We start from the raw sequence: 17,875 nt of genomic DNA, 5'->3' as shown, positions 1-17,875 counted from the left end.
TGTAGTTTGTGTTGCACCAGGACAAGTTATGTTTGTGAGTTATGTTCATTGACCAATGGCAATTCTGCACTACATCTGTACAACTGTAAATTTGTGTACATATTAAGCCTATTTTTTATCTTTATTTGTATTCTATATATTTTGTTTTAATCTTATAGGTTATTGTTACGACTTATTCATTGTTCATTGTTTTATTGTTTTGTGTTGCATCAAACCACCAAGACCAGTTTTCATGTTTTTCAATTTTGTTCATTGACAATGGCAATAAACCTGATTCTGATTCTGATATAGGAAATATGAAATCCCCTGTTTGTCATACAACAAAACCTACACAGGGGAAACAGGAAGAGCATTCAACACGCTAAAGAAGGAACAACTAAGGTCATTGACACGAAGACGGTAAATACCATTGTTGATCAGGGTCAAGATCCGTAAATGGCCCCAGACTGTCGAGATGAGGAGCTGTACCCACTGTCACACACCAGGAATACAGCTCTGAAGAAGTCTTACTGCAGCTCCAGAATGTGTTTAAATGAGCTGAGCAGACACGTCTCAGTATCACCAGTGACAGTTCTGAAGAAGGTACTGACCATTATGTCATGGTATGTACCGGTCTGACCAGAAGAAATCCTAAACTTTGGAGAAAATCACTCGCCATTGACTCTATGGCCACTCATTGCTAAAATTCCAAATTGTCCGTGTGTGTGTGTGTGTGTTGTTGCAGGCGCAGGTGATCGCCCGGGCCATCGGGCAGGCTTTCGGAGTGGCCTACCAACAGTTCCTGCAAGTGAACGGGATCAAAGCCCGTGACCTGAAGCCCGGAGAGTACAGCAACTACCTGGAGAGTCAGGAGCTGTACAACGGAGACCTGGCCCACTTCTCCGACGCCCAGAACCTTAAAGAAGTATGTTTACCACGTCCAGCACACTGTCCAGTCCTTTATACGCCATTTTAATATGTGCGACCGCTGTTATTGTTTTCTTCTGGGATTTTTGAGTAACGTATGGTGCCTTCATTGTATGTTATATTTACTACTCTCACACTCCTCTGCCACTGAGGCCCCGGAGCTCCCGACCTTGCGCTGAGGAGAGCAGGACAAACGCGTTGGTGCTTTGTGTTACTAAAACAAGAGGCATTAAGAGGGCCCTTGATTCTGATGATGATTCTAAAACAAAATGCAAGTCGGCGTCTTGCACGATGTGGGAGGTTAAATACAGATCATGATTCTGGTGAACAGTTCTGTGTTTGTCATCTCTTATCAGCCCCTCAGAGCTGCTCATCATTTTACAAAATAATAATAACCTCCTATTCATTGATAAATAATCATAAAACAACCTTTCAATCAATCAACCTTTGTTTATAGAGCCCTTCACAACATGTTTTTCATAAGCATAAGCCAAAACTCCCTTTTCCCCAGATTTAATCCTCTTCTTCACTGAGAATTCACACACTTTTCATGCGTTTCAGCTCCTTGTAGTTTAGCTTTAGTTTCAGGATATTATCCATATAGAATCCTGTTTTATACTTGGACGTTGGAGATTGTCCTACATTTATGATGGACAGGCCTTTTATACCTTTGGATGAGTGTGAGGCGAGGACAAAAGAGAATCACGCGTGTGCTGTGGACTCTCCAGCACATGGGTCAAGCACTGACCCGTGTGCCAGATGCCACGCTGACCCGTGTGCCACGGGCCGCCACGCTGACCCGTGGGCCGGCCACGGGCCCGCGCTGACCCGTGGGCCACAGGCCGTGTCCAACTGGACAAACTGAGTGCGTCAAAAAGCTTAGTGCAAATTATCTGGCGTCCGACGCCAGTGTTTGTATCTCTAATGGTTTGATCCTGTTTGAATCAGAAACAGATCAAAGGTGAGAAATAAATTGATTATAATCACAGATAATTGGTGATCGCTTATTCTGGTCGATTAGTGCATGAAAATGAATGACATGCTTGTTTTGATAACGTAAGCTTTAAAATTATGTATAGTTTGCTGAGAGATGACATGAAAATAAATGTGAGGACAAAAACAGACTTTTAATGAAGGACAATCGTGTAGGTGCTTCAGGGTCATTAAGAGTGGTCTAACTGGGTGTGTCTTTGTCATGTGCAGGTGGTGATCACGAAGCCTCCAGGAGAGATGCTGGGTCTGGCTGTGGTGGAGTCGGGCTGGGGCTCCATCCTGCCCACAGTGGTGGTCGCTAACATGTTACATGGGGGTCCGGCCGAGCGCTGTGAGGAGCTTGGCATAGGAGACCGGATCATGTCTGTGAACGGGACCAGCCTGGTGGGACTGCCCATCTGCACCTGCCAGAACATCATCAAGGTGCGGACTGAACATCAGAACATCTTCTAACTTCACACTTCACACACGCTCAGAACATGACAGAGTCTGACCAATAGTCTAAGGTCCAGTTCTACTCCTTGGCCCTTCACCACAGTCCTACTATATTTATGATAGTATTATAAAAACGTGATCGTTACTTTTCTGTAAATCCGCCCAGTTTTTTTTCTTACTCAAAGCCAGTGCATCAACTAACTTGTGTGTCTGAACTGTGGGGCTGAGCTTTTCCCTTTCCCTTCCAAACGTTTTATCCCGTAAATAATAAAAGGGAGGATGGTGTTATGCAGAGCTCAAGTCCACAAACACGGGAGTCCAGGTGCTGCAGGTGAAGTGGAGAGCCAGGTTGATGGCGTCTTCCACAGACCTGTTTGCTCTGTATGTGAACTGCAGGGGGTCCAGCAGGGTGTCCAGCAGGGTGTCCAGCAGGGTGTCCAGCAGGGGGTCCAGCAGGGGGTCCAACAGGGGGGGTGAAGAACTTCAGGTGAAGGACTTGAGATGGGGGAGGACCAGGCGTTCAAATGACTTCATGACTTCAGACGTCAGTGCCACAGGTCAGTAGTCATGAAGTCCACTTGTCCAGGGCTTCTTGGGGACAGGGACGACAGGGACGACTTGAAGCTGGGACATCGCATGACTCCTGGACGGTGTTAAAAATGTCTGAAAACGGAAATATGTTTGTTGTTTTCAGGATTTGAAAAGTCAGAAGTACGTGAAGCTGAGCATCGTGCACTGCCCCCCGGTCACCATGGCGATCATCAGGAGACCAGACCCCACGTACCAGCTCGGCTTCAGCGTCGAGGACGGCATCGTACGCCCCTTTTCTTTACTTTTTAATTAATTAACCCAGCGTCTCAGGGGCCGTTTGGATTCGGGGCAGACCCAAGACATCCGGGGCTGATATATTGGCTTGACGATGCCTATGGTCAGAATGGTCAGAATGTTCACAGGACATTTCCAAAGTGGCTACTTTAGCCCTCTCCATAAGCCACTCCTGAGTTGACAATAATCTTAATAATTATGATAAAAAATAATAGAATAATCTCCTAAAAGGAATAATCTCGGATGTGATCTGAGTAACTGTTCTCTCACCTGAAGCACCCTCCGTGTCCCTGCACAGATCTGCAGTCTAATGCGTGGAGGGATTGCTGAGAGAGGAGGGATCCGTGTGGGTCACCGCATCATCGAGATCAATGGCCAGAGTGTGGTGGCTACTTCTCATGACAAGATCATCCAGACCCTCACCAACGCTGTGGGAGAGGTACGAGCGCAGGCGGCGTGGACTTCAATTGACTCCAATGATTTGATGAGTGGAGTGAGCCGTGAAGGGTTTAGATGAGTTTAGTGTGTGATGGATGCACGCGTGTCTAGAAAACTGAAAATAAGTTCCTGAGCACATGTTTTTACGTTTTTCCTCAGATTCACTTGAAGACGATGCCGGCGTCCACGTATCGCCTCCTGACTGGTCAGGAGCAGCCCGTGTACCTGTGAGCTCAGCCTGTGGGGTCCTGGACTGGGCCGTGCTCTCCTGGACCAGAACCATGGTCTCGTACTCTCACCAAATAAAGAAAATATGCAACTGTTTTGCTGATATGGACAAAAGGCTCTACTTATGAACTGTTGAATCATGTACTATAACTAACTATTTTGGAATATCTTAAAACTGGGAAATGTAATTCATTTTTAATATTTTGTATAATAATGTAAGCAATATGGTGTGATAACTATAACCACATGAGCATTACAACACTAACGTCCGTGTACACAATGCCAATGGAGTGTTTTTATGACACTGTAGACTTGTGCTGCCAGTGAAGAGGAAACATTAAACATTTAGCATCAGGAATCTTCAAGTGCACAAAGGCCTTATAGTAAAGCTTATCACTGGAGCTACTGTGGCCCTGAAGGGCCAAACGCAGCTGTGCCTCTCACCTGAGCTAAACATATGCAAAAGTAACTGCCTTTTTGTAATGGAGACATTTCTCAATATTTTTTTAATACTTTTTTTTTTAGAATGTTCTCTTTTCAGTCTTTATTAAAATGAGTCTTGATGATATCTCTGAGACTTTTTTCACTGGGGTGTCCCAAGGGGGCCACCAGGGCCAAAGTCTTTAAGGCATAGTTTAAACACGTAATATTTGTATTTTTTCCTTAATAAATTATTTCAAATACTACATATTGAGAGATTTTGTATGTTCCTATTTTACGTTGTACTGAAAAAGCCTTAGTTCACTTTTCATCATGGTTTATCTCAAAACGTCTTAGTGTTTGTCTTATCCCTCTTGTGGCAACTTCCATAATGCACAGGTTTATGAAGCTGTGAGGATCGGATTGTATCTCCATTTGTTACTTAGGTCAAAATGACAGAGACAAAGCAATTGCTCAAATAAAGTAATAGTAGTAATAGTAAATGTTCTGAACCACCAGTTGAAAAACGTATGTTAAATTAAAAAGTAAAACATATTTAACTCCGATTTTAAAAGTGTGCTGAGTTTTAGTCAAAGGATGCACATGAATCAATCACTCCCTAAATGGAAAACCTATTCTTTATCTGAAAAAACTTAGTCAGAATGTCACCGTTTATCGCCGATTTTTATAAAATCTTATTTTGAAAATATCGAATTGTCATAATTACTATTCCAGATTTCATCCATGTTTTCGACATTTATAGAATCATAGATTTGTTGTAGTTTGACTGTTGGGATTTATCATGTCGGAGGTTGTTTATTGCTGTAGTGTCAGAGCCGAGAGAATGAACCAATCCGCTTCAGGTATTACCAAAATACTGTCTGTAGCCAATCAAATTGTTTGTATTTTTACATAGACCACCTCCCAGAAATGTATTGACCAATCCTGAAGTGGAGAGGGCGTGTCGCGTGGTGTTAGCTAACCGGCTCCATGCGCAGTGACAGAGCAATGACAGACCGGCTCCGAGCTCCGGCCATGGCCCCGACAGCCTCAGCTTCTGCCCGCCATAAAGCCTCTGTGTGCGGGTACATCACAGCCCATGAGCCAGGTAACATCCACCGCGAGAGGACGGGTTAGCACGGGTTAGCACGCCTCAGATTGAAAGAAACTAATACTTATATGTCTTATGTACATGCTATAAAATACACAAAGTATTTACACACAAACATGCACAACACGTAACAAGTAAATAGGAGGAATTATAGTTCGGGGAGAAAATTATATAATATAGAATTATATAGTAAATTAATTAAGTAAATGTGACAGACTACAATAATCATGTAATTACACCAAATGATTTCACCCTTTTACAGCTGATACAAATGTATTAGCTAATAAATACTGAGCATAACCAGGAAGTAAACCAAAGCTGTGATAAGTTGAATGGGGCAAACAAATGTACAGCTTGAAATGTGAAAGATAAAAGAATGGATGTTGTATTGTAGGCTGGGTGGAGCTGGAGTGAAGCTGGAGTGAAGCTGGAGTGAAGCTGGAGTGAAGCTGGAGTGAAGCTGCAGAGACTGAGGTCAGCTTTGGATCAGGAGGATTTCAGGATCAAGAAGAGGATTGTGTGTCACAGGTCAAACTCAGGTAAAGACACTCATCCAAACAACACAAACGGCTCCTTTTCACTTCTCGTTCCATTCATTCTCTGTGGGAATTATCCAAGTCTTGTTCAAATCACTATAAAAAGACAGAGAGCGAGTCACAGATGGATAATCACTGGCAGCATTATAAGACTTTTATGGACAATGTAAATATGTCACTGGAGGAAACCTACGTGTTTATAAAAGTGTTTTTGTCTCAAAGCTACAGGCTAACTTAAAACTTAAATATAAAACAGACAAACTTGATAAAAGTTCATCAAATGCAAAATGGAGTGTTTTTCTAAACAGGTTAGTTCAGTTTGTGGTGTTATTTTAACATTATTGATCACATTTATTGTTAGCATGAGCTTAGAGACAAAAGCACTTACTTTTATAAACATATATATATATATCTCCAGGTGAAGTACATGTAAAGGTCTGAACGTGCTGCATGTGATGATCCATCTGTCACTCACTCTACGCTTTGTCTTCATTAATTACTGATTTATTGCAGCAAGACTTGGCTAATTCCCCATATGCATACGGAATAAGTGAAGCTCCGCATTTTTAAGGCAACACTAGGGTCTAATGCACGTGTCAAATACAGAAAATGAACGAAGGGCCGGGCCGCACACTAGAGGGGACATATTGACCGGTGGTGTCCTTTGGAATGAAGAATGACTTGATCTTCCAGGAGACACAGACACTTCACAAAGATGATTATCACTTATTCTGCTTCTCAGTCTCTTTGATATATATTTAAGCCTCTGACACGGCTTCAAAAATATTTCTACCTGTGGTTGTGCCTTTTAGGCTCATGTCAAGCAGCTCCTCCGTTCTGCAAAAGTTATTGTCTATTATTCCCTGCCAAAATATGACCTGCTGAGCGGTGTCTGTGGCATTATGTGCTCTCATCCCTCATCAAAAGCTCACGCGACAAGTCCTCGATTCTCCGCATTCGCACATCCGGGAACTTGTACAGTAGCAATCGAGTCCGCCATTTTGAAAGGGGCTCAACAGCACGTCTACTACACACAATATCCAGGCCAAAATGCCAAAAAGCTGCATTCTGTTAGGACATTGTTCTGTCAGGACATTGCTCTGTTGACGGACCATGGAATGATCGCTTTGTCGTGTACCTTAGTTTGCCGTTATCGTCTAAAGAATCAAAGTATTCGTAGCTCATTATGCCGTAGAAAAGGATGCCGTTGTGATGGTTGCTAGTATATTGCGTGCCCTTTTCAAAATGGCCGCTATGGGGAAGTCCCGGATGTATGACGTCACCATAAACGCATGTATTTCTGGAGAAGCTCATGTTGATGAAATCCTGCACTTTTCCTGGGCACATTATTTTTCTGACTGTTTTATGAACTCACCTTCTGGGAATGGGTTTCCGTGCTGGGCAATAAGTTTAGCGGCATCATAGCTCGCTGATGTAGCGGGGGGAAAACCCTGAATTATAACAACAAAAACTTCCAGTAACAACTATATGTGGTTTGGCTTGTGCTCGCTGCCATTTGCTTGACTTTCTGAGTTCGTTCATCACCAGTGTCTGATGTGTGGCTCTGATGTTTGGTCTCATACTCTTTCATCACAGCAACATCTTCATTACAAATCAAACAGACACTTTCGTATCTTCATCGCTGCTATTTCTGCTCATATGTGGTCAACGGTTTTTTGGGCGGAGTTAGAGAAGCAACTGTTTTCGAGGCGCACTTCTTCTAGTGTTGAAACTGAGCAGTGGAGTTAGTTTGAACACAGGCCTAATGTCTAATGTTGTTGTCTGTCTTCTGCTGCTCCTGTTGCTGTTGTGTTCATTGCTGTTGTTCATGTGTTGTATGTGTAAATCTCTCAATAAAGGCAAAAAAAAAGGGCCTATACCAGGACAAAGCAGGAGGACGAGGAACTTACTTTAGTGGCAACACGTGCACGAGCCAAAACAATCTGATCTAATTATTGGGTTATTATTGATATTCTAGTTGAGCATGGAAATGTGCCTAATATAGTGTCCAGATACTTTTGAATTACTATATTCAATTATATTTGGACTGCAACGCAAAAGGCCAAGACAAATGTCCAATTTGCAAGAAATGCTAAAACAATATTTATCAAACCTACTGTAGCCTCCCATAATATTTGCACAATTGCCTGTCCAGGAATGTGCCAAAACCTCTATGCTAATGTTTAATGCTTAATTGTGTGTTTCCGGTAACCCGACCTTAAACATTTTATGGCATATTTACTGGCCGTACGTTTCAAGAATGTCGAATTGTGAGAGAGAATCCAAAAAAGTCATCTGTGGAGATCGTAAGAAAATCGCTGCACTTTTGATCGGTTTGGTTTTACCTACGGGCGCGTCCATGTTAGGAGTGTATGATCTAGTGCCAACCCACTGGCTGCCATGGCAACAGGCACGCCCGGGGCAGCAGCGGTCAAGATGTTTTGCATGATGGTTGAAAAGTGCTCACATCACAAAGTGACAATAAGAAAAATAGTGCGACGCCGACACTGGCACCTGTCACGGGTTCAATCGCCACTTTCAAAGTCCCAACTATTGGAGTGTTCAATTTGGTCAACGAGACTCCAAAGTACGACTGGCACTTATAAGCAATGGTGCTTTGGAAAACCTTTTGGGACGAGTGGATCTACAGCTCATTGATGGTCCACACCGTGGTCCGCACCGCGCAGACCACAACAGAGCGTTGCCCGCTCTGTTGTGGTCTGCTAACGCTCTGTTGTGGTCTGCTAACGCTCTGCTGTGGTCTGCTCATGGCTCTTTTCCTGTGGTTGGATTAGTTTAGATGTAGAGAGCTATTGTTTTCAATATCTGCACCAATAAGGCCACTTCAATGCGAAGGATGCAAGGATTTTAAAATTTACATATAAAAAATAAATTTAAAAAATCCGACCTTCGTACCTGCATTTTTTTTTCAATGTTACCGGAAACACACTATTTCTTTTATTTGGCCTAAATTGTGTTGCCAGTGGTGGCTAAACCAGATTAAAAAACAACATTGCTTCCTGGGAGTTGGGCCTGGACCATTCACATCTTTACGCCGCACACACCTGTAGTTGTAGCTGGACAAGTGTCCAGGAGGCTTGGACAGACGGACATCAGACAATAATCAGTCCTGCTCTGTTGGTGGAAGAGCCTCTGCTGCCGCCAGCTTAGAGTGTTTAGATGTCAAACGTTTCTTTTGGTGTCTGTTTGCTTAAGTTTAGAAATACTCTCACGACAGTCAGTGATGAACTCACTTACACAGACACTGATGGATGATTAAAGCTGTTTTCTGTCTCCAGCCTCAGGACAGGACCAGGAGACACTCAGCAGTGATGGACTCCTTTCAGCAGCTCCTCCTCTTACTGTGGAAGAACATCACTTACAGGCGAAGGAACAAGGTAAAACACACATGTCTCAAGATTCAATCACAATTCTACGTCTTTGTCCTTTGCTGCTGAACCTGGCTCAGATTGACATGTGTCACTCTGAATGGAGGTGAAGTCATGTGGGATGATGATGTCATAGGCTGTAGTAACCCATCGATCTCAGTCCAACAGGACAGTCCCAGAACAGGTTCTAGTGGTTTTCACATTTTCCAACTCTTTTTCTGTCAAAACAAGATTACCTTCTTTTTTCCATTTGTTTTTAATATATTTACTAGATTAGCTGTTCAGATTATTATTATCATTTTGATATTATTCCCCTTGAAAGTTCTGATTTATAAGCCTGATAAAAATGCAGTCAGAGGGTTATAATGGTCATTACTTTGTTTAATTTCCTGGTTATAATAACTCCTTATTCATAAATGCCTATAGAAATGTGTTTCTCTAAACCAAAGGATGTTTTGTGATTATCTTTTACAATCTGATGAAAAACAAACTACATTTTGTACTCCAGACCTTAAATATCAGATCAGTTCTAGTTGTTACAAAACCTTTGTCATGAGCCGACCAGTTCAAGATTGTAACATTTTTGATTAGTTTGTATGTTCTGATCAGCTCTTTCCATGTTGTAAGGACACATTTTACCTAAGGATTATTAACTTCCTCCAAACGACTGCACAGGAATCCCCGGCACAACATTACTCTCAATACTTTTCCTTTGAGCTTCATATTCGCTCAGATTCTTCATCTTCAGTGTCTGAGTTGAACAGTTGATGCTGATGCTGTTCATCCACATCCCAGCATGCATCTGGAGTCACTGTCAGTTCAGTGATGATCCGGCCTTCGTGAAAGCTCTGACCACAGTTGTGACTGATACTTGAGCCTAGAGTTTAAAGTCTCTTGTGATAATATAATAGATCCATTGTCTCTCAGCAGGAGCCATCTTGGGGTCCTTAATTTGGGGTCCTTTATTTAGGTGTCCGCATGGTTCCTGGCGTATAATGTAGTTTACATTTTGACAGAGCGTCGTGTGTAGCGGTGGACTACTGTTCCCAGAATGCTTTGCACACATGTTGGGACTTCCGGTTCCAGAGTACCGTGAACGTGCTTCATACACCGTGTAACACACAAAATCACGTCGAGGTCATTAAGCACAACCAGAAATAATCCATATATTAAGTGCTCCGGATCATAAAGCGCACTGACGGTTTTTGAGGACATTTAAAGGCTTTTCAGTGCCCTTTATAGTGGGGAAAATACGGTAATCAAATAAAAAGTTTGAAAAAAATTATTTGAATTGGACATTTAATTTGAACAGTATTTTTATAGATATTTACAGATAAGGAGTTATTATAACCAAGAAATTTAACAAAGCAACCACTATATCCCTCTGACAGAAATATTTATTTGTAAAATAAATATTTATAGTCTGCCAAATTTGTCAATTTCCCAATTAAGTCTAATTTTATTTTTTTCCAAATGTCTGATGTCTGTCACAGTGTCAGTCCAGTCCTGGATCGTTTCTGAGGTTTTTGTCAGACATTTCTCTGTTACGGCCTTTTTTCCTGCTGCCAATTGTACTTTCCTCAGGTGTTTATTTTGTCCATGGCAAAAGTTTTGAAGCCCAAATACATAGTTCTAAAATTGAGTGGGATGCAGTGCATTGTTAATGTCAGTCCAATATTTTTGAGTGACAGCTCAGTCCCAAAACATGAGACAGTGGTTTGTCTCCTGCCACAGTTTCTCCAAATGTATTAAGTCTTAGAAATCATAACTTGCATATTCGTTATTGTTTTCTTCTTTGTTTTTGCGTTTTTCCTCAAAATGTTACCATCGCGATTGGGTCGATCTCACAGGAGGGCGGGGCAGACGAGTCACTGACTCAGTCTGCCTCAGGGCATCTGTGGCTACAGGAGTGTGTAGTGAATGAATAATGTTCTGGTGCTTTGAGAGGCTTGTAAAGCTCAGTAAAATCACACACATTTGTGCTTGTATTTCAAATAGTCTATGTTGTTTCGTTGTCTCTGCAGATCCAGCTGATCATTGAGCTGCTGTGGCCGCTCTTCCTCTTCGTCATCCTGATCTCAGTGCGCCACTCTCACCCTCCTTACAAGCAGAGACAGTGTAAGTGCACTACTCTCACCCTCCTTACAAGCAGAGACAGTGTAAGTGCACTACTCTCACCCTCCTTACAAGCAGAGACAGTGTAAGTGCACTACTCTCCCCCTCCTTACAAGCAGAGACAGTGTAAGTGCACTACTCTCACCCTCCTTACAAGCAGAGACAGTGTAAGTGCACCACTCTCTACTCCTTACAAGCAGAGACAGTGTAAGTGCACCGCTCTCACCTCCTTACAAGCAGAGACAGTGTAAGTGCACTACTCTCACCCTCCTTACAAGCAGAGACAGTGTAAGTGCACCACTCTCACCTCCTTACAAGCAGAGACAGTGTAAGTGCACTACTCTCACCCTCCTTACAAGCAGAGACAGTGTAAGTGCGCCACTCTCACCTCCTTACAAGCAGAGACAGTGTAAGTGCACCACTCTCACCTCCTTACAAGCAGACAGTGTAAGTGCACTACTCTCACCCTCCTTACAAGCAGAGACAGTGTAAGTGCACTACTCTCACCCTCCTTACAAGCAGAGACAGTGTAAGTGCACTACTCTCACCCTCCTTACAAGCAGAGACAGTGTAAGTGCACTACTCTCACCCTCCTTACAAGCAGACAGTGTAAGTGCACCACTCTCTCCTCCTTACAAGCAGAGACAGTGTAAGTGCACCACTCTCACCTCCTTACAAGCAGAGACAGTGTAAGTGCACCACTCTCACCACCTTACAAGCAGAGACAGTGTAAGTGCACCACTCTCACCCTCCTTACAAGCAGAGACAGTGTAAGTGCACCACTCTCACCCTCCTTACAAGCAGAGACAGTGTAAGTGCACTACTCTCACCCTCCTTACAAGCAGAGGCAGTGTAAGTGCACCACTCTCTCCTCCTTACAAGCAGAGACAGTGTAAGTGCACCACTCTCACCCTCCTTACAAGCAGAGACAGTGTAAGTGCACCACTCTCACCCTCCTTACAAGCAGAGACAGTGTAAGTGCTGATGCGAGACTTATCCAATACTTATTACAAATGGTGGTTTGATTTTGAAAAGATACAGATGCTTATTCTTCCTCTTACAATTCACTCTTATAATCTACAGTGGCATTTAGAACATCACAAAACAGAAGAAATAAACAATTTTTAAACCTGGATTAACAAATCCAGGCTAATCCTGAAATCCTGACTGGATCTAGGTCAATTTCCATTTTAAGCATCTAATTGTTCCCTGAAAGAAACAATCCTGGGTCTGACCAACACTAATTCAGGCCTGATCTTTAAGATGCACTTTGTCAATGGAGCAACGACACCACGGAGACATTAGTCAGAATGTTTATAATGATCTGATTAAACGAGAGGAGCCAGAGCTCATTAGAGGTCTGCCAAAATATTAAAATACTACTGTACTGCTGTAGCTATGGATCGCAATGAGTCATTTTTGGTATAATTTCCCGAATAATTTAGTGACCGCTCTACAAGTTTAAAGAATTCTACATTTGGACTGTTTTGATTATTTCATTTTGAGTTTGTGCAGTTTGTGGTTTAACAAAGAAAAATGTTGTTAAAATGTATTTGGTTCGTAAAAAAAATTGTGATATTGTGTAGAATATAATGAGCAATAAATCGATTATCACTTGTATCTCAAAATTGTAATATTATCGTATCATGAGGCGTGTATCAGATCATGTGACCCTGTGATTCCCAGCCTCAGCGCACATACAACAGTTTGATTTACTAACCGTGATCCCTAAAACCCAATTTCATCCCATATTTTAGGTAGCGCCATCATTAAAATACTACTTCAACTTAACAAGTTCATTCCGCCGTGTCAAAGCGTCCAGTTTCATTCAAAGTCTATGTGGACGTGCGTCTTCGGCGTCGGACGCAGAAAAGTTAGAAAAGCTTTTTTGTATCAGACTCAAAGGTCAGAGGTTACGCTCTAGTGACGTGTCCATGCACCACCCCGAAAAGACCCCAAACAAACCCATCTAGACTTATTACAGCTTTGTTTTGTTGCTTTTGGACATTTTTGAGAAGTATATACCGTATTTTCTGGACTATAAGTCGTCTTTTTACATAGTTTTGGCTTTTATGTGATATTAGTCATTATTTTCACATGACAACCACAAGAGGGCGCTCTAGGCTCTAAGCGACGCAGAAGAAGAATCAGGCTTCCTCTACCTTTGTTTGTGGAGTTGTTTAGAAGTGACACAGAGGAAGAAGAATTCAATAGATTTAGTGATTTGGGGTAAAACTGATGCTTTGGTAAACTTGTCAACATGTTCTTTATGCTATAGTTATCTGAATAACTTAATATGTTACGTTAACATACCAGATACTTACCACAGTTCTGTCTGTGCCTCATGTTGCTGAAGGTGCTAGCGTCAGCGTACGTCATGTAGCTGAAGGTGTTATGTCTGTTCTTGGTCTAGGATTTTATCAAATAAATTTCCCTAAAAAATGCGACTCCAATGAGACTTATATATGTTTTTTTCCTCTTTTTTATGATTTTTTTGGCTGGTGCGACTTAAAAAAATACGGTATATGATAGTCCACATTCAGAAATGAGATGGTCTGTATGAGGTACATAATATGATGCTTTCCTTCCAACTCTGAGGGATCTGAGATTTTTAAGGGCCCAGGTAAAAGTTATTAAAATCAGAGTTAGAGTTTCTTTTGAAGCATTATACCGCTCTGAGGGGAACCCGGGATGTGGTTGAAAATAAAAAAGCAGTACATTCTAGTATAGATCGTGTCTGCTTTTTCAAATGATTAATTCTATCTAAACAAATCCACCAGAACACAAGCTGCAATGAAACCCATCATTCCTGTCTCATTCCTCTTCTTTTCCCCCCCAAAAAATAAAAAGTTTGAATCACAAGCACACTTCCCTCAAAAGCTAATCTTTTGGCTCCAGACTTGACTTTGTCCCCATTGTATTGTGCAGGTCATTTCCCAAACAAAGCCTTACCTTCAGCCGGAACTCTGCCCTGGATCCAAGGCATCGTCTGCAACATCAACAACCCGTGTTTCCACAGCCCCACGGCGGGAGAAACGCCTGGGCAAGTGGACAACTTCAACAACTCCATGTACGTGCACGACGTTCTGCACTGGATCTGCTTCTACACAGCACAAATGTCATTCTGTTCCTTTTCATTCAGTCTCAACCAATTTAGCTTGAAACGGAATCGTTAAATTACTACTATTTATACAATGATCAGTTGTTGAGCCGCTTGTATGAAGGTTATTTTGTGTTTTTAGTAGCAAAGCTTTTATTTTACACTTTTATTATCACAATAATGCATCGATTATTGTCTTGCCTCGATGCTTCATTTGATTGACATATTTAATTAAAACCACTTGAATCTGTGGCGCACATGGAACAGCTTGTGCAGCAACTAAAGCACCTCAGAGGAGAGAGAGTATTTTAAACTTGTGTGACTGGAAAACATATTTTTGTTGTATGAGAGAGCACAGAGGACACACTGTTGACTCGGGAATATGGACAAAACACTCTTAAATAAGCCTTAAAAATATGAACCGATTACTTTATTAATGAATACAATAACATATTTTTATATTTTAATTTAAATTAACTGAATTTTTAAAATATCCAATCAAGTAAGAATATTCATTGATTATGTCAAAACAATCTCGGTGCATTAAAAAAAAGACTTCTGGGATGATGGCTCCCACTTTTTATGGACATTTTCATCGAAAGAGCATTTCCACTGTGAGAGACAGAATCCGGAAATCACATTGTATGATTTTAAAATAATTCATATATATGTTATTGCTGCAAATAAGATGTATCAGATATGTCTCTATTACTGAGGCCACTGAGTAAATCCACCTGTGATTTGTTTCTCCAGATTGACGCGCTTTCTTGTGGACGCTCAGACTCTCCTGACCATCAGTGGAAACCGGAGCTTCTCAGGCTTTGAGGATCTGACCCAGAGCGTGCAGCGCCTGGGGGACCGACCCGGCATCTGGCCCAGTAACTACTACTAACATTGTATCATTGATATAATAAATACATGTAAGATTACAGATGGTTAAGTGTTACAAAAAGGAACTGAGGTGGAAAAGCACGTTTTCTGATACTCATCCAATATTTACCAGTAAAACAAAAGGAATCTAAATCAATGAAGGAAACAAAACACATAAACCTAAAACAAAGCTCACCATCACCGCCTCATCCAGACGGCCCAGCAGAGGATGTACCTCCTGCTGAGAAGGTGATCGACTGTGAACTTCCATCTCTGCAGGACCTGAACGCCTGCAGGACTCTGGGACGAACAGGTCGATCACAGCCGACCGTTCTCACCCTGGACATGAACTATTTGAGCCACTCCCCTCAGGCAGAAGGCCACTCCCCTCAGGAAGGAGGCCACTCCCCTCAGGCAGGAGGCCACTCCCCTCAGGAAGGAGGCCACTCCCCTCAGGAAGGAACCCCCCTCAGGCAGGAGGCTACACCCCTCAAGCAGGAGGCCACTCCCCTCAGGCAGGAGGCCACTCCCCTCAGGCAGGAGGCCACTCCCCTCAGGCAGGAGGCTATGGTCCATCTGGACCTGAACCTCTTGCCACATGAACAGTTTCTTTCCCTCTGCTGTTGGACTCATGAACACTTCTTAAACACTGTCACTTAAATTATAATTTAATCAACAATCACTCATTGCACTGTACAAAATGTACATCAATCATGATCATCAAATTGATGTGATCTGGCTCCAAGACGATCTGGATATTCATTATTTCCATCTTGCCCACACCAGCTGTAACTCAGTGTGTGCTGAATAAAGCCCTGAGCACATGGAGCTGCTGCACATGGAGCTGCTGCACATGGAGCTGCAACACATGGAGCTGCAGCACATGGAGCCGCTGCACATGGAGCTGCAGCACATGGAGCTGCAGCACATGGAGCTGCAGACAGTGACTCTGCTCAGGTTACACAGGATTAGACACTTGTGGGACAGTGAACTCGCTGCCTCCAGCAGCTTACAACCAAACACCAAACAATGTTAGTATTTAGTGAGAATAATTGATGACAAAGCTTTTATTCTTTCACTAATTCATTGTGATATTTTTGAATGTCACAATGAATAGCATTTAGATTATTTAGTCTCTCTCATAGTGTTGTGTGATGTCCATGTGACAAGTGAATGAAACGTCCTCTTTTGCTTCTTTTGTGCCTTTCAGATCTGCCTGTAGCAGAATACTTGCGAGCCAATGAGAGCTTCTCATCCTTCCTCCGGACCAATAGCAGCTTGAGCCCAGAGTCTGTGGAGCAGCTGCTGAGAGCGAGGCTCAATGCTCAGGTCAGAGTCCTTAGTCTGACTCTGGACTGTCATAGATGAACAAACACATGCAGTGTTCTCATCAGGGGAATATTCATCATTCTAACATCTCATCTCAAACTTGATGAGTGTTTCTCTACTTGAACATAAATACTCTTTCATTCAAATCTTTGAGTGTGTGTTTGGTTTAGGCTCATCACTGCTTCATTTAGGGAGCACACAGTGGACACAGAAGAGTGTCTTGCCCAATGAAATAGCTTGAGAGTCCAGTGTAGTTTCCTCACCTTTCTTATCATCACTGACCTCACAAGGTGAGATCTTGCAAGGAGCCTGTAAACAATGACAGAGAAATAAGGCAGGATAGAACCAAGTTGTCTTGTTTAAATGTGGATCTTTATTTTAGCTGTGCACAAGCCAAAATGCTCTCCCTGACAGAGTCTTCTCTCCCTGACAGAGTCTTCTCTCCCTGACAGAGTCTCCTCTCCCTGACAGAGTCTTCTCTCCCTGACAGAGTCTCCTCCTCCTCCTGGTCTGACTAAATGACTCTCACAAACTCCAGCTTAAAAAGGCACAACAGTCAGAACATGATGTCAGAATGTAATGATTGTTAGAGGCCTTTGTTTCATCCCTGGATGTGTTTATCAGGCCGCTCACTTCCTGATCCTCTTCATCAGGACTGTATTCCTCTGTCCTTCACCCAGTGTCAACTGACCAAAGCACAGAACAAAAGTGACTCAGCTGACCACGTTGAACATCCTGTGTAACTTATTCACTATGTAGATGAACTAAGTAGATGGACCCTAAATTAACTGACATTTTTCTATTTCAAGCTCCAGTCTGAGGGAGATTCACGTTTAGCCTCTTCCATTTTCTAACAATTGCTCCAACAGTTGCTCTTTTTTCACTAAGCTGCTGGCCAGTTGCCCCGTAACACTTTCCAGCCTTGTGGAGGTCTACAGTTTAGTCTCTGGGGTCTTCTGACAGCTCTTTGGTCTAACCCATGGCAGTAGTTGGACTCTGACTGATTGTGGGGTGGACAGGGGTCTTTATGCAGCTCTATCCGGGATCAGGACACTGGGCAGAAGTCTGAGCGAGGACTTCCAGACTTCTGTCTCCACGCGCACTTCCCTCAGCTTTTCGAGGAGGATTCCGAGGCATTTGAGAAACGTAGTCCCTCCAGTGTGTCCTGGGTCTTCCCCGG

The 17,875-nt window shown here is 42.6% G+C and overlaps 2 protein-coding genes across 2 annotated transcripts in view; both read left to right on the top strand.

Annotated features, from left to right (window-relative positions):
* Positions 1-3,914, top strand: part of LOC140354444 (amyloid-beta A4 precursor protein-binding family A member 3) — a 14,270-nt gene extending 10,356 nt beyond the window's left edge. The window contains exons 8-12 of the mRNA XM_072439481.1: positions 725-904; positions 2,110-2,322; positions 3,029-3,148; positions 3,458-3,598; positions 3,757-3,914. Coding sequence (XP_072295582.1) covers positions 725-904; positions 2,110-2,322; positions 3,029-3,148; positions 3,458-3,598; positions 3,757-3,828 — 726 coding nt within the window. The 3' untranslated portion in view covers positions 3,829-3,914. The remainder of the gene's footprint in view (positions 1-724; positions 905-2,109; positions 2,323-3,028; positions 3,149-3,457; positions 3,599-3,756) is intronic.
* Positions 3,915-9,193: 5,279 nt separating this feature from the next.
* abca7 (ATP-binding cassette, sub-family A (ABC1), member 7) overlaps positions 9,194-17,875 on the top strand; it is a 74,499-nt gene continuing 65,817 nt past the window's right edge. The window contains exons 1-5 of the mRNA XM_072439311.1: positions 9,194-9,290; positions 11,306-11,399; positions 14,325-14,466; positions 15,250-15,374; positions 16,577-16,695. Of these exons, the coding sequence (XP_072295412.1) occupies positions 9,225-9,290; positions 11,306-11,399; positions 14,325-14,466; positions 15,250-15,374; positions 16,577-16,695 (546 nt within the window). The 5' untranslated portion in view covers positions 9,194-9,224. The remainder of the gene's footprint in view (positions 9,291-11,305; positions 11,400-14,324; positions 14,467-15,249; positions 15,375-16,576; positions 16,696-17,875) is intronic.

This window comes from Eucyclogobius newberryi, unplaced genomic scaffold (genome assembly GCF_026437365.1).
Source record: "Eucyclogobius newberryi isolate DKJ021-1_F unplaced genomic scaffold, fEucNew1.0.hap1 SCAF_9, whole genome shotgun sequence".
In the NCBI taxonomy this organism is placed as follows: domain Eukaryota; kingdom Metazoa; phylum Chordata; class Actinopteri; order Gobiiformes; family Gobiidae; genus Eucyclogobius; species Eucyclogobius newberryi.
This window is presented reverse-complemented; position numbering and strand designations above follow the sequence as displayed.